At 42.2% G+C, this 13,981-nt stretch overlaps 1 protein-coding gene across 1 annotated transcript in view; it reads left to right on the top strand.

The window, feature by feature from the left end:
* Positions 1-13,981, top strand: part of larp1 (La ribonucleoprotein 1, translational regulator) — an 81,999-nt gene that overhangs the window by 49,741 nt on the left and 18,277 nt on the right. Inside the window, exons 12-17 of the mRNA XM_043703168.1 lie at positions 1,300-1,423; positions 2,518-2,729; positions 3,630-3,736; positions 3,981-4,138; positions 5,881-6,025; positions 13,652-13,761. Of these exons, the coding sequence (XP_043559103.1) occupies positions 1,300-1,423; positions 2,518-2,729; positions 3,630-3,736; positions 3,981-4,138; positions 5,881-6,025; positions 13,652-13,761 (856 nt within the window). The remainder of the gene's footprint in view (positions 1-1,299; positions 1,424-2,517; positions 2,730-3,629; positions 3,737-3,980; positions 4,139-5,880; positions 6,026-13,651; positions 13,762-13,981) is intronic.

The raw sequence follows: 13,981 nt of genomic DNA, 5'->3' as shown, positions 1-13,981 counted from the left end.
GATAGCTAGTTTGTGATGCAGAGTGACACCAACAGTGCAGGTTCAATATCCCACACTGGCGGAGTTCACCATGAAAGGCATTGCTTCGCAAACTTCGATCTCACCTGGGGCATTGCCACCCTCAAGTTAATAAGATCTAATGAGAGAGCTGTCCTGTGGTGATTTTTTTTTTTTACTCCTTGTCCACTGTAACTGGCTGGTTTGAACTCCTGCACGTTGCAAGGTCTTGTTTTCTCTACCTCACCATGCTGTCAGCTGTCAGAGATCAGCTTTTGGGAAGAAAATGGGCCTTGTGGAATCGATGGCGAAGCTTGCTATCTGTGACCAATACCTGGTCATTGAGGTCTGAAAAACGTTGAAGATTGCCTGAGAAAGAGGAGGGTATTTTAACATTAGGTTTGGGGAGGGGGGGGTGGAGAAGGGTGGGGCTAAGAGTGAGTATTGGTGCTCACCTATCAGGGCAAATTGTTATGGGGTAATGTAAATTGTTTAGTGGTCACATTTGTGCTCGAGATGTATCAATGACTTTGCCAAACCAGATAGATGCCATTTGTGTAATTGGATCATTCAGCTCTTCTCCAGTAGGGTTTAGCAAATTAGAACATTATAGACCAATTTCAACCAGAGTAAAATAATGGAATACCTTGACAAAACAGTAAGTTTACAATGGGAGATCTTGAAACAGAAGTTGGAATTAAGTATGTACCAGAAGAGGACAGGCACTTACGGTGCAGAGCTAGTGTCTCTACCAGAAGAGGGTTTAAGTGTGTATCAAACTTTGGAGCTCCAAGGGTTGAATTAGGAGAGCAGATCAAATTTGAAACTTGTAAAAGTGTTGAATTTTTTTTATCTCGCTCTCTGTCTCTAAATTTCTCTCCTTCCTTATGAAACTATTCATCCCATTATGCCTATCGTGGTGTTCTCGGTATGTCCTTTCCCCATAGTCTTGTGAAATTTTCCTCTTCAAGTACATTTTCCAAATCACTGTTCATGAAATTTCTTCCTTCATGTTACTGCCTTTGGTTCTTCTGGCAGTTATCTTAAATGAATGTCCTCTGCTAACTGATTGTGCTATCATTGGAAATATTTGCTCTTTATTTGCTATATTGTAGTGACTGAATGTGAGCACATCCATTAAGTATCTTTCAACCTTCTTGCTGTGTGGAGAATTGTCCAGTTTCATCACTGTCTTCACATTGTATTGTGTGTTTGGGACCATTGTCATAACCCTCCCTTACACCCTCTGCATTGTTTTGTTGTTTGTTGACAAGTCTGTCTCACTGCCTATTTACATTTCAGCAAGAAGTAGAAAATTTCAAGAAGCTAAATATGATCAGCAGAGAGGAGTTTGACACACTGACCCCTGAACCTCCTGTTGATCCAAACCAAGAAGTCCCACCTGGACCACCAAGGCCACAGCAAGGTAAGGGAATCTTGTCAATAAGGTGCTCCATCCAAATATCCATTTCATTGTGCATGACCCTGGATGCAACAACAAACAGGCCGGCACCTTGAAAACAGCAATAAAACTTGCAGAATCTAGTTTATAAAAAAAACGTAATGAGTATGGAGAGGAGTGAAAAATTGAGACTGAATAGATAGTGCTTTCCCTGATAGGCTGAATGGCCTCTTGTTGTTTAGCCATTCATGTGATGGTAGGCGTTGTTGGCTGACCCAGCATTTATTTATCATCTTTAGTTCCCCCTTGAGAAAGTAGTGGTGAACCACTTGAGCTGCTGCATTCTGTTTGGGTCTTATTCTGTGGTTTGCTGTTATGTTGGGTATGGAGTCCGATAAACCCTGCGCACCAACCATCCGTGTGCGGTTGGACATGTAAAAATTCCAGAGTTCACACTTCTGCCTTGCTGTCAGGTTTGATGTAGATTGGAGAGGAAAACCAGAAGTGTAAGAGAACTGATCGCATATCAGGAACAATGTTGAAGTCATCACACGCACATTTTGAGCCCACAGCCACAATGTGCATTGAATGCAAACCAATTCTGGTGCTGAAAAGTTAAACTCACTGTTATAAATTGATCACACCCTGTCACATTCAGCCTGTTGTGCTAGTTCAGGCTCTTTCCCAGAGCCAACCAATTAGTGTTGCTTCCTACTCCTATCCAAAATTTGCTGCAAATTTTGTTTAATTGTTTATTCACTACAGATTGTAGAAATTTGATTGAATCTGCATCCTGTAAAGTAACTCACTTAAAAGCATTCTGCTCATCTTCCCTCTGATGTTATGCCTCGCCCCCATGTTCAATCCATTTTTTCTGGTTTCTAGCCTTCTTGCCACTAGAAACAGTTTCCCCTTACTGACTGTCAAAACCCCTCAAAAGTAGCTGAGGGTGGCAAAAAAAAAGTCTTGAATGTCTTTTTTCAGCACAGTTATTCAGTTCATTGGAGGGTACGGAGAAGCATATTCAATTTTATAAAGTATAAACTTTATTGTATATATAACCCTTTGGGCTCTTTGCCACATGTAGAGGAGAACTTGAATCCTGTACTTTTGTTCAGTACCTACAGATGCATTGGCCAATAAACTTTTTGGTGCAGCTGAGCCACCGGTGTCTTGCATGGCACGATCTTTGCCAACAACTGTTCCAGAATCACCAAACTACCGGGGTGCACGGACCCCTCGTACCCCCCGCACACCCAGGTTAAAGGATCCAACTCAAACGCCCAGATTTTACCCTGTTGTCAAAGAAGGGAGGCCTCTGGATGCAAAGGTAAGATTCTGACAAAACAGCTGGACTTAAAAGAACTTCAGAACACTGGTTTAGGGAACACATGCTTAAGGAAATTTGACGATAGAGAGAGTTCAGGAATAATGCTCCAGGAAGTCAGTTGGGGTGAAGAATTATACCATGTTGTTCACAAATTATTCCAGAGGTGCATCATAGAAGCATGATTGGGGGTTAAAGGAAATTGAATTTATAAAGCATGTTCCACCACCTAAAGGAATCTAAAGACTTTCCTGCCTATTAAGTATATTTGAAATGTAATTGTTATCGCCGTATCAAAAATATATTCTATCTGATTTACGTCTTTGCAGACCCTGAGCTTCAGGTTGCTTGCCACTTCAACATCACTGTTTCCTAGCCAATATTTCTGTCTTGGGCTTGCTGCAGCACTCTAGCAAAGCTTAGCACAAGCTGGAAAAAAAAGTATCTCATTTTCCATTTGAGGATCCTAATGCCTTGAGGACTTCCTATAGAGTTCAATAATTTTTGGGTCTGAGCACTTATTTTAGGTCATTCTACCCCAATCTCCACATGGGCTGCTACCTATCACAACCAACCCATTGTCAGCTACTAATGGTTCACATTAGTAGCTATTGATTCATCTCAGCTGACGATTACCTTTGTCTGCCCAAGTGCGTTCTTGCTCTGTGGTCCATCTCCATCTATTGTTTATTCCTCCCCCCACCCCATCTTCAGCATGTCTACCGACATTTTCCTCGCTGTAGTCTGTTCTGAAGAAGGGCCACTAGACCTGAAACATTAAGTCTGCTTTCTCTCCACAGATGCTGCCGGTCCTGTTGAGTTTTTCTTTCTTTTTGCGAAAATGTCAGATATATAACTTAACCTTGCAGGCATTTATAATGAAGTTACCTTCATTTATTACAGACTCCTCGGAAGCGAAAAACGAGACACAGTTCAAACCCTCCACTCGAGAGCCACGTGGGTTGGGTGATGGATTCAAGAGAGCACCGACCAAGGACATCATCTTTCAGGTTAGCTTCTGTGCACAAGAAAGAAAACTCCTCATCCAAACAACTTTTGCAGATCAGTGCTGAATGTTAGACAAAAACACTGATTAATTTAGAGAGGCTGGCAGGGTCGAGAAAGCTGACATCAGCGAATATGTGATTATTTGAGCCTCAATGCATACGTGCAGAACTAAAGATTTGGGTTGAGTAACTGATGTTGTTACCATATTAAAAGTTGTTCAACAGTAACTTCTGTGTTTTGTGGCAGCTCCAATGCCAGCCCATCAGAGGGAATCCCGATTGCTGGAAGTTACGGTTGTACTCCCCAGTCTCTTCCCAAGTTCCAACATCCCTCGCACGAACTACTGAAGGAAAATGGATTCACACAGCATGTTTATCACAAGTTCCACAGGAGATGTCTGAATGGTAGGTGCCATCAAGGATTGATTGTTTCAACAAAATTGACAGTTTGTTCCAGTTAAATATTATGAGGACTGAAGCTGTTGTTTGTGGTCCCTGCTCCAAATTCTGTTTTCTCATGACTGTCTGCCACCTTCTCTCTGACAACTGTCTAGACCAGGCTTTGAGACCTTAGTCTATCCTATGACCTTCTGACCACATGATCACATTATTACTAAAACTGTATTTCCACCATAGTTGCTTCAGTCTTGCCTCAATTCATCTGCTGCTGAAGCCCTCGTTCATGCTCTTGTTGCTTCAGATTTGGCAATGCCAGCACACTGTAAGTTGGTTTCCCATATTCTATTCTCTAAATTTTGAAATCATCTGTTCTGCGTGTCGAACTTTCGACAAGTTCTGTGGACCCTACCTTGGTTCTTGGGTCAAACAGTATTTTGGCTTTAAAACTCTCGTTTCCGACCCCACGTTCATCCAAGATTTCTGTTTTCATTTAATTCACGCCTTTGTGTGTCCCCAGTTTTAATTTCACCCAGGATTTCAGATCTGAAGCTTTAGAATTCTTCCCTGCACCTCTCTATCTCCCTTTCCTCTTTTTAAGAAACTCATTGGTTATGACACATAATATTTTCTTTTGTGGCTGAGTGTTTGTTTTAAAATTATGCCTCAGAATAAGAGGTAGACTATGTAAAATTGAGATCAGGAGGATCTTTGGAATATCTTATTACAGAGAGCTTGTGGTGGTTGAGTCACTGCATATATTCAGAATTGAGACTGATGGGTTTTTAGATGCTAAAGACATCAAAGGGTATGAGGGTGGTGAGGGGAAATGGCCATGCTATGGTTAAATGATGAAGCAGCCTTCTGCTGTTTTTTTCCTTTGTTCCTAATGCTCCTGTGAAGTGCCTTGACACACTTTATGACTTCGAAGGTGCTTTATTATTATTAGTTGTTGGCAACCTTCTCATCCATATTGCTACTTTGTCAAAGTCTTACAATATATCGCTCACCACCCAATCCCCAGATCCTTGATCTTGAACTCTGGTTCTTCCAATTGGTGTGAAATAATACAACACTTTCTCGGGGCACGAATTGTTAAGAAATTAGTCATAACTCTTGCTAGCTACTCAATCTTTGTAGTGGATATGAGATGAAATGGGCTCAATTGTGGAACTGTCATAGTCAGGTAGTCTGTCTCTCACATGCCTCTGGTAGCTTGGATGGGGCCAGCAGTGTCTCCGGAAGAGCTATAGTGCTACTTAAGAGAAGGGGAAACATAAGCACCTAAGTATGTTATGCAGGATGGAATGACAAAATCACTCATTGGTGATTTCACATTGTGATCTATTTTCCATCATCTGAGCACTTTGATGTGTGATCAGTATGTTACTACAGAGATTTGGTAATGCAAATGTGTCTATACAGAATGCAGCAGTTTGCTGCATTATCTTGGATCTGTAATGTCACCTTTGTGACCCCCTTTAATCTTAAATAATCAAAGAAAACTGATACAGAATTTTTTAAGTTAACCCCATAGTCGGCACATAAAGCAATGATGGTGCATACGACATTTGCCATTTGTTGATTTGAATGTCAATCCATTAAGCATCCTACAGTTTAGAATTTTATATTATCTCACTTGACTTCACCTCACCCCAACACCAGAAGTGGTTAATTTACAGATTTCTGATCTTGTGTGATTGCTGTTTCTGCATCTATTATCCACTGACTTATTGTTCTCCCATTGACAGAGCGCAAGAGGTTGGGAATAGGACAATCTCAGGAAATGAACACGCTCTTCCGATTCTGGTCATTTTTCCTAAGAGATCACTTCAACAAAAAGATGTATGAAGAGTTCAGACAGTTGGCTGTTGAAGACGGGGAAGAAGGATATAGGTAATTTATGCACTTGGAATTCACCGCAACAGGAACACTTCCGTGGCCATTTTCCAGCCTTTGTCCAGTTTAGATTCATAGAGATGTACAACACGGAAACAGACCCTTTGGTCCAACTCGTCCATGCAGACCAGATGTCCCAACCCAATCTAGTCCCACCTGCCAGCACCCGGCCCATATCACTCCAAACCCTTCCTATTCATATACCCATCCAAATGTCTTTTAAATGTTGCAATTGTACTAGCCTCCATCATGTCCTCTGGCAGCTCATTCCATACACTTGCCACCCTCTAAGTGAAAAGGTTGTTCCTTAGATCTCTTTTATATCTTTCCCCTCTCACCCTAAACCTATGTCCTCTAGTTCTGGACTCCCCCACCCCAGGGAAAAGGTTTCACCTATTTATCCTATCTATGCCCCTCATGATTTTATAAACCTCTATACAGTCACCCTTTAGCCTCCAACGCTTCAGGGAAAACAGCCCTACCCTATTCAACTTCTCCCTATAGCTCAAATCCTCCAACCTTGGCAAAATCCTTTCTGAACCATTTCAAGTTTCACCGGATCTTTCCGATAGGAAGGAGACAAGAATTGCATGCAATATTCCGACAGTGGCCTAACTGATGTCCTGTCCAGCCGCAACATGACCTCCCAATTCCTGTACTCAATACTCTGACTAGTAAAGGAAAGGATACCAAACGCCACCTTCACTCTCCTATCTAGCTGCCACTCCACTTTCAAGGAGCTATGAACCTACACTCCAAAGTCTCTTTGTTCAGCAACATTCTCTAGGACCTTACCATTAAGTGTATAAGTCCTGCTAAGATTTGCTTTTCCAAAATGCGGCACCTCACATTTATCTAAATTAAACTCCATCTGCCACTCCTCAGTTCATTGGCCCATCTGATCAAGATCCTGTTGTAATCTGTAGGTAACCCTCTTCACTGTCCACTACACCACCAATTTTGGTGTCATCAAACTTACTAACTTATACCTCTTAGGCTCACATCTAAATCATTTATATAAATGATGAAAAGTAGTGGATGCAGCACTGATCCTTGTGGCACTCCACTGGTCACAGGCCTCCAGTCTGAAAAACAACCCTCCACCACCACCACCCTCTGTCTTCTACCTTTGAGCCAGTTCTGTATCCACATGGTGAGTTCTCCCTGTATTCCATGAGGTCTAACCTTGCTAACCAGTCTCCCATGGGGAGCCTTGTCGAACACCTTACTGAAGTCCATATAGATCACATCTACCGCTCTGGCCACATCAGTACTCTTTATTACTTCTTCAAAAAACTCAATCAAGTTTGTGAGACATGATTTCCCACGCATAAAGCCAGGTTGACTATCCCTAATTAATCCTTGCCTTTATGAATGCACGTACATCCTAACCCTCCGGATTCCCTCCAACAACTTGCCCACCACTTGCTTGCTGGTCTATAGTTCTCTGGCTTGTCCTTATCACCTTTCTTAAACAGTTGCACTACATTAGCCAACCTCGAGTCTTCCGGCACCTCATCTGTGACTATCGATGATACAAATGGCACAGTGGTTTCGGCACGGTGGCACAGTGATTAGCACTGCTGCCTCACAGCGCCAGAGACCCGGGTTCAATTCCCGCCTCAGGCGACTGACTGTGTGGAGTTTGCACATTCTTCCCGTGTCTGCGTGGGTTTCCTCCGGGTGCTCCGGTTTCCTCCCACAGTCCAAAGATGTGCAGGTCAGGTGAATTGGCCATGCTAAATTGCCCGTAGTGTTAGGCTCGGGGTATGGGTGGGTTGCGCTTCGGCGGGTCGGTGTGGACTTGTTGGGCCGAAGGGCCTGTTTCCACACTGTAATGTAATGTAATCTAAAAAAATATTTTAGTAAGAGGCCCAGCAGTCACTTCCTGAGCTTCCCACAGAGTTATGGGGTACACTTGATCAGGTCCTGGGGATTTATCTACTTTTATGCGTTTCAAGGCATCCAGCACTTTCTCCTCTGTAGAATGGGCATTTTTCAAGATGTCACCATTTATTTCCCTTCGGTCTATATCTTCGATGACCTTCTCCACAGTAAATATTGATGCAAAATACTGCATTTAGTATCTGCCCCATCTCCTGCGGCTCCACACACAGGCCGCTTTGCTGATCTTTGAGGGGCCCTATTCTTTCCTGAGTTACCCTTTTGTCCTTAATTTATTTATAAAAACTCTTTGGATTCTCCTTACTCTATTTGCCAAAGCTATCTCATGTCCCCTTTTTGCCCTCCTGATTTCTCTCTTAGGTATACTCCTACAGCTTTTATATTCTTCTAAGAATTCACTCGATCTATCCTCTCTGTACCTGACAGATGCTTCCTTTTTCTTAACCAAATCCTCTTTCTTTTGTCATCCAGCATTCCCTATACTTACCAGCCTTTCCTTTCACCCTAACAGGAATATACTTTCTCTGGATTCTCGTTATCTCATTTCTGAAGGCTTCCCATTTTCCAGCCGTCCCTTTACCTGCAAACATCTGCTCCCAATCAGGTTTTGAAAGTTTTTGCCTACTACCGTTAAAATTGGCCTTTCTCCAATTTAGAACTTCAACTTTTAGATCTGGTCTGTCCTTTTCCATCATTATTTTAAATCTGATAGAATTATGGTCGCTGGCCCCAAAGTGCTCCCCCACTGACACCTCAGTCACCTACCCTGCCTTATTTCCCAACAGTAAGTCACGTTTTGCACCTTCTCTCGTAGGTACATCCACATACTGAATCAGAAACTTTTCTTGTACACACTTAACAAATTCCTCTCCATCTAAACCCTTAACACTATGGCAGTCCCAGTCTATGTTTGGAAAGTTAAAATCCCCTACCATAACCATCCTATTATTCTTACAGACAACTGAGATCTCCTTACAAATTTGTTTCTCAATTTCGCTCTGACTGTTCGGGGGTGTATAATACAATCCCAGTAAGATGGTCATCCCTTTCTTATTTCTCAGTTCCACCCAAATAACTTCCCTGGATGTATTTCTGGGAATATTCTCCCTCAGTACAGCTGTAATGCTATTCCTGATCAAAAGCACCACCCCCCTATCTCTCTTGCCTCCCTTTCTGTCCTTCCTATAGCATTTGTATCCTGGAACATTAAGCTGCCAGTCCTGTCCATCCCTGAGCCACATTTCTGTAATTGCTATGATATCCCAGTCCCATGTTCCTAACCATGCCCTGAGTTCATCTGCCTTTCCTGTTAGGCCTCTTGCATTGAAATAAATGCAGTTTAATTTATAAGACCTACCTTGTTCTCTGCTTTGTCCCTGCCTGCCCTGACTGACTCGCCTTTATTCTCAACTGTACCAGTCTCAGCTTGAAATCTTTTCTCACTATCTCCCTGGGTCCCACCCCTCCACCTTACTAGTTTAAATTCTCCTGAGCAACTCTAGCAAATCTCCCTGCCAATATATTAGTGTCCTTCCAATTCAGGTGCAATCCATCCTTCTTGTAGAGGTCACTTCTATCCCAAAAGAGATTCCAATGATCCAAAAATGTGAATCCTTCCCCCATACACCAGCTCCTTAGCCATGCATTCATCTGCTCTATCTTCCTATTCCTGCCCTCACTAGCTCGTAGCTAGTAATCCAGATATTACTACTTTCGAGGATCTCCTTTTTAAATTCCTGCCTAACTCTCTCTAATCTCCCTTCAAGATCTCAACCTTTTCCCTTCCTATGTCGTTGGTTCCAATGTGAACAATGACCTCTTGCTGGCCCCTCTTCCCCCTTGAGAACATTCTGCACCTTCTCTGAGACATCCTTGATCCTGGCACCAGGGAAGCAACACACCATTCTGATTTTTCGCTGCTAGCACAAACGATTGTCTGTTCCTTGGACTAGAGAATCCCCTAACACACTCGATCACTTGGAACCTGACGTACCTCTCATTACATTAGAGCCAGTCTCTGTACCAGAAACTAGGCTGTTCGTGCTACGTTCAGTCAATGAAAGCAAGCTAATAGCATGCTGGTCTTCATAATAAGAGGAATTGAGTATAGAAGCAAAGAAGTTCTTCAGCTATTGTGTGCAGTTTTGGTCTCCAAATTTAAGGAAAGATATTCTGGCTATTGAGGGAGTGCAACGTAGGTTCACGAGGTCAGTTCCTGGAATGGCGGGACTATCTTACATTGAAAGATTGGAGCGACTGGGCTTGTATACCCTTGAGTTTAGAAGGCTGAGAGGGGATCTGATTGAGACGTATAAGATTATTAAAGGACTGGACACTCTGGAGGCAGGAAGCATGTTTCCGCTGATGGGTGAGTCCCGATCCAGAGGACACAGTTTAAAAATAAGGGGTAGGCCATTTAGAGCAGAGTTGCGGAGAAACCTTTTCACCCAGAGATTGATGAGTGTGTGGAATGCTCTGCCCCAGAAGGCTGTGGAGGCCAAGTCTCTGGATACTTGCAAGAAAGAGTTGGATAGAGCTCTTAAGGATAGTGGAATCAAGGGTTATGGGGATAAGGCAGGAACAGGATGCTGATTGAGGATGATCAGCATGATCATAATGAATGGTGGTGCTGGCTCAAAGGGCAGAATGGCCTACTCTTGCACCTATGTCTATTGTCCCCCTGAGAATCCATCACTCTTTACATTTTCCAAAACGGGATACTTGTTTGAAATGGGGATCGCCACAGAAGACTCCTGCACTACCTGCCTATCTCTCTTACCTTTCCTGGAGTTAACCCATCTATGTGACTGTATCTGAGACTTTCCCCCCTTATAACTGCCATTCATCGCATCCCCTTGCTCGTGTAAATTCCTCATTTATTCAATCTCAGTTATTTACTTTGCCAAGAGACTTGGAGTGAAGTTTCTCTACAGCCTCTCCCACTGGTATATGATGCTAAGGTATAACTGGGCGTTTGATGAAAAGATTTGATAGAGAGCAATGGCAAAAATTTCAAGGAAGTAATTCAAATTTGAAACAAATGCACATTCCTTCAAGGGAGACCGCACGCGCATGTGTATACGCACGCGCACACACTTCCCTACATGGTTGTTGTCAGAGATAGTACTGGATTAAACGGAGTGGCACCCAGGGAGAAGATGATGTTGTGGAAATGTCTCTGACTTGTAACACAGATGCAGGCAGATATCTGGAGATGTGCCTCAAATCCTAAGATGGTAGCGTATAGAATTTGAATATGGTTCATAAGTCTGGAAGGTAAAGATAATCTCAGTAATGGTGACCATGACAGCTATCATCGATCATTTTTAAAAATAAATTCCTTCTGGTTCCTTAATATCCTTTGAATAAGGAAATCTGCTATCATTACCCAGTCTGCCATACATCTGACTCCACATATAAAGACAGACCAACAATAATGTGATTGGTTTTTAATTTCTCTCAGAAATGGTAGTGTTCAAGAATAGTTAGGGATATGCAACAAATGCCAACCTTGTTAGTGACACCTTCATGAAGAAAAAAAATTAAGTAGCTTAGCAACCGGAAGGAAAGCATGAGGAATGTTTAAACTGTAAAAGGTTTGATATATTTGTAAAAAGGGAAAGAAAATGGTAAAAGTAAAAATGGAATTCGTAGGGACAGGAGAAATTATGGGGAATTAGGAAATTGAAGAAACTAAATTATGTATATCTTAATGATAGAAGATGGACAAAACATTCCATAAATCGTAGGAGCCAGCAGACTGAAAGGAACCTAAAGACATTCGTATTAATTTTTAAAAAAAGTACTGTAGAAAGTAACCAATTTTTAGCATAATTAATCTGTATCTAATCACCTGAAGTTTTAAGAAAGATTACCACGGGTTGGATGTGTGAGGGTAGTGGAGACTGAACTGCATTTGACACCCATGCAATTGAGTGCAAATTATTGACCTGGATGGAAAGTGTTTGAGTAGTAAGAGAAAGATAGGAGGGATATTTGGCAGCTTTTGTAATTTGCAGGCTGAGAGTCGTGACCATGTGTTTAGAAAATGCTATCTAAGGATCTGTGGTCAATTTCTGCAGTGTATCTTGTAGATAGTACACTGTGCTGCTCCCAAGCCTCAGTGGTAGAGGGAGTAGCTGCTTGTGGATGTGGTAGGAGAAAGTGAGGACTGGAGATCAGAGTCAAAAAGTGTGATACTGAAAAACTACAGCTGGTCAGGCAACATCCAGGGAGCAGGAGAGTCGTCGTTTCGCGCATAAGCTTTTCATCAGGAATGTCATTCCTGAGGAAGAGCTGATGCTCGAAATGTCAACTCTCCTGTTCCTTAAATGCTTGCTGACCAGCTGTCCTTTTCCAGTGCCATGCTTGTGGATGTGGTGCCAGTCAAGCAGAGTGCTTTGTCCTTGATAGTTCTATCATCTTAAGTATTGTTGGAGCTGTATTCATTCCATCACACTGTTGCCTTGTGCTCTGTAGAGTCAGAAGATAAATTACACGGTGCTGTATTCTTAGCCTCTGATCAGTTCTTGTAGCCAGTGTGAGTCGAATGGAGTTTCTGGTTAGTGTTAAACCCCCAGGGATGTAGATAGTGGAGAGTTAAGTAGTGGTAACAGCATTGAATGTCGAAGGGTGGTGGTTAGATTGTCTCTTCTTGGAGATTGTCATTGTCTGACATTTGTGCAGTGTGAACTCGAACATGGACTGCTTCAGTACCCGAGGCTGTGCAAAAGGTGCTGAGTATTGTGCAATTATCGGCAAACATCCTCACTCTTGACCTTATGATGGAGGGCAGGTCATTAATGAAGCAGCTGGAATTGTTTAGGCCTAGGACACTGTCCTGAGGGGCTCCCAGATCTGTCCTAGAGCTGCAATAATTGACCTCCGACAACCACAGTGATCTTTTTATGTGCCAGGCATGACTCCAACTAGTAGAGGATTGCCCCCTTGTACCCATCGACATTTGATCGAAGGTCCTGAAGCTACACTTGCTCTAATGTGGTCTTGATGTCAAGGGCTGTCACTCACCTCACCTGCAAAATTAGCAAGTTATATTGATCACAATAAATGGAGGGCCGATCTGAGGCCAGTGGATTACAGTGTTGGAAATTTGAGCTTATTCACCTTGGAACGGTGAAGGATACAACAGGGTATTTTCTTAATGGTGTGAAAAGCTGAAAGACTTGAAGCCCAGGTGGATAGATTGTTAAAATATGAACAGAGCAGAAAATAATCAGAGACTAATTAAATGTTGACATTATATCTCAAGGAGTAGTATACATTGGTGTGGAAGTCATGCCTTTTATACTAAGTCTTGGTTAGACTACAACATATGGAAAAGGCGTTTGCACAAGGAGTTGTTGACCTGTAGAGCATTGAAGAATAAAAATCGGGAAGGTGCTTAGAGTGTGGAGCTGTGGGATTGGTTTGTATTGTTCTGTCAAGAGTCCACAGATGTGATGGATAAAACTACTTTTTTCTGTACTTTAAACATTATTGGTCATCTTAAGTGAAGATTATACAAGCTGGTCATAACTGTTGAATTATTGTCATCCTGTTATTACTCACATTGGTAAGCTTTCATTGTTGAAATTAATTTTGTGATTATGTTTGTGGTGCTCACTATCTTCTGTCCCAGTGATGTGGGACAATGTTGGAGTTTATATATCTGTGGTCCATCCAAAATGTAACATAACCATATCTGTCTGTTTTCCATAGATACGGACTGGAGTGCCTTTTCAGATATTATAGCTATGGCCTTGAAAGAAAATTTAGACCGGAGATCTTCAAGGATTTCCAGGAAGAAACCATTGTGGATTATGAAGCTGGTAAAATGTTTCTTTCTTTTATAAACAACTTTGTCAAGGAAATTGGGATTGATTTCCTGGATGGTTATTGGTTCTTCAGTATCTTGCACTTTTGCGTTATTTTAGTTGTTTCAGAAAACCCATGAATTCAGACTCAGAAGAGGAATCATTCCAACAGTTAAAAATGAGAGGCAGTGGTGGAGACAAATAGACTTTTGAAACCAAAACTTTTCAGACCTTT

This window comes from Chiloscyllium plagiosum, chromosome 14, assembly GCF_004010195.1.
Source record: "Chiloscyllium plagiosum isolate BGI_BamShark_2017 chromosome 14, ASM401019v2, whole genome shotgun sequence".
Lineage (NCBI taxonomy): Eukaryota > Metazoa > Chordata > Chondrichthyes > Orectolobiformes > Hemiscylliidae > Chiloscyllium > Chiloscyllium plagiosum.
The sequence above is the reverse complement of the archived record's forward strand: the minus strand, read 5'-3'. Positions and strand labels throughout refer to the sequence as shown.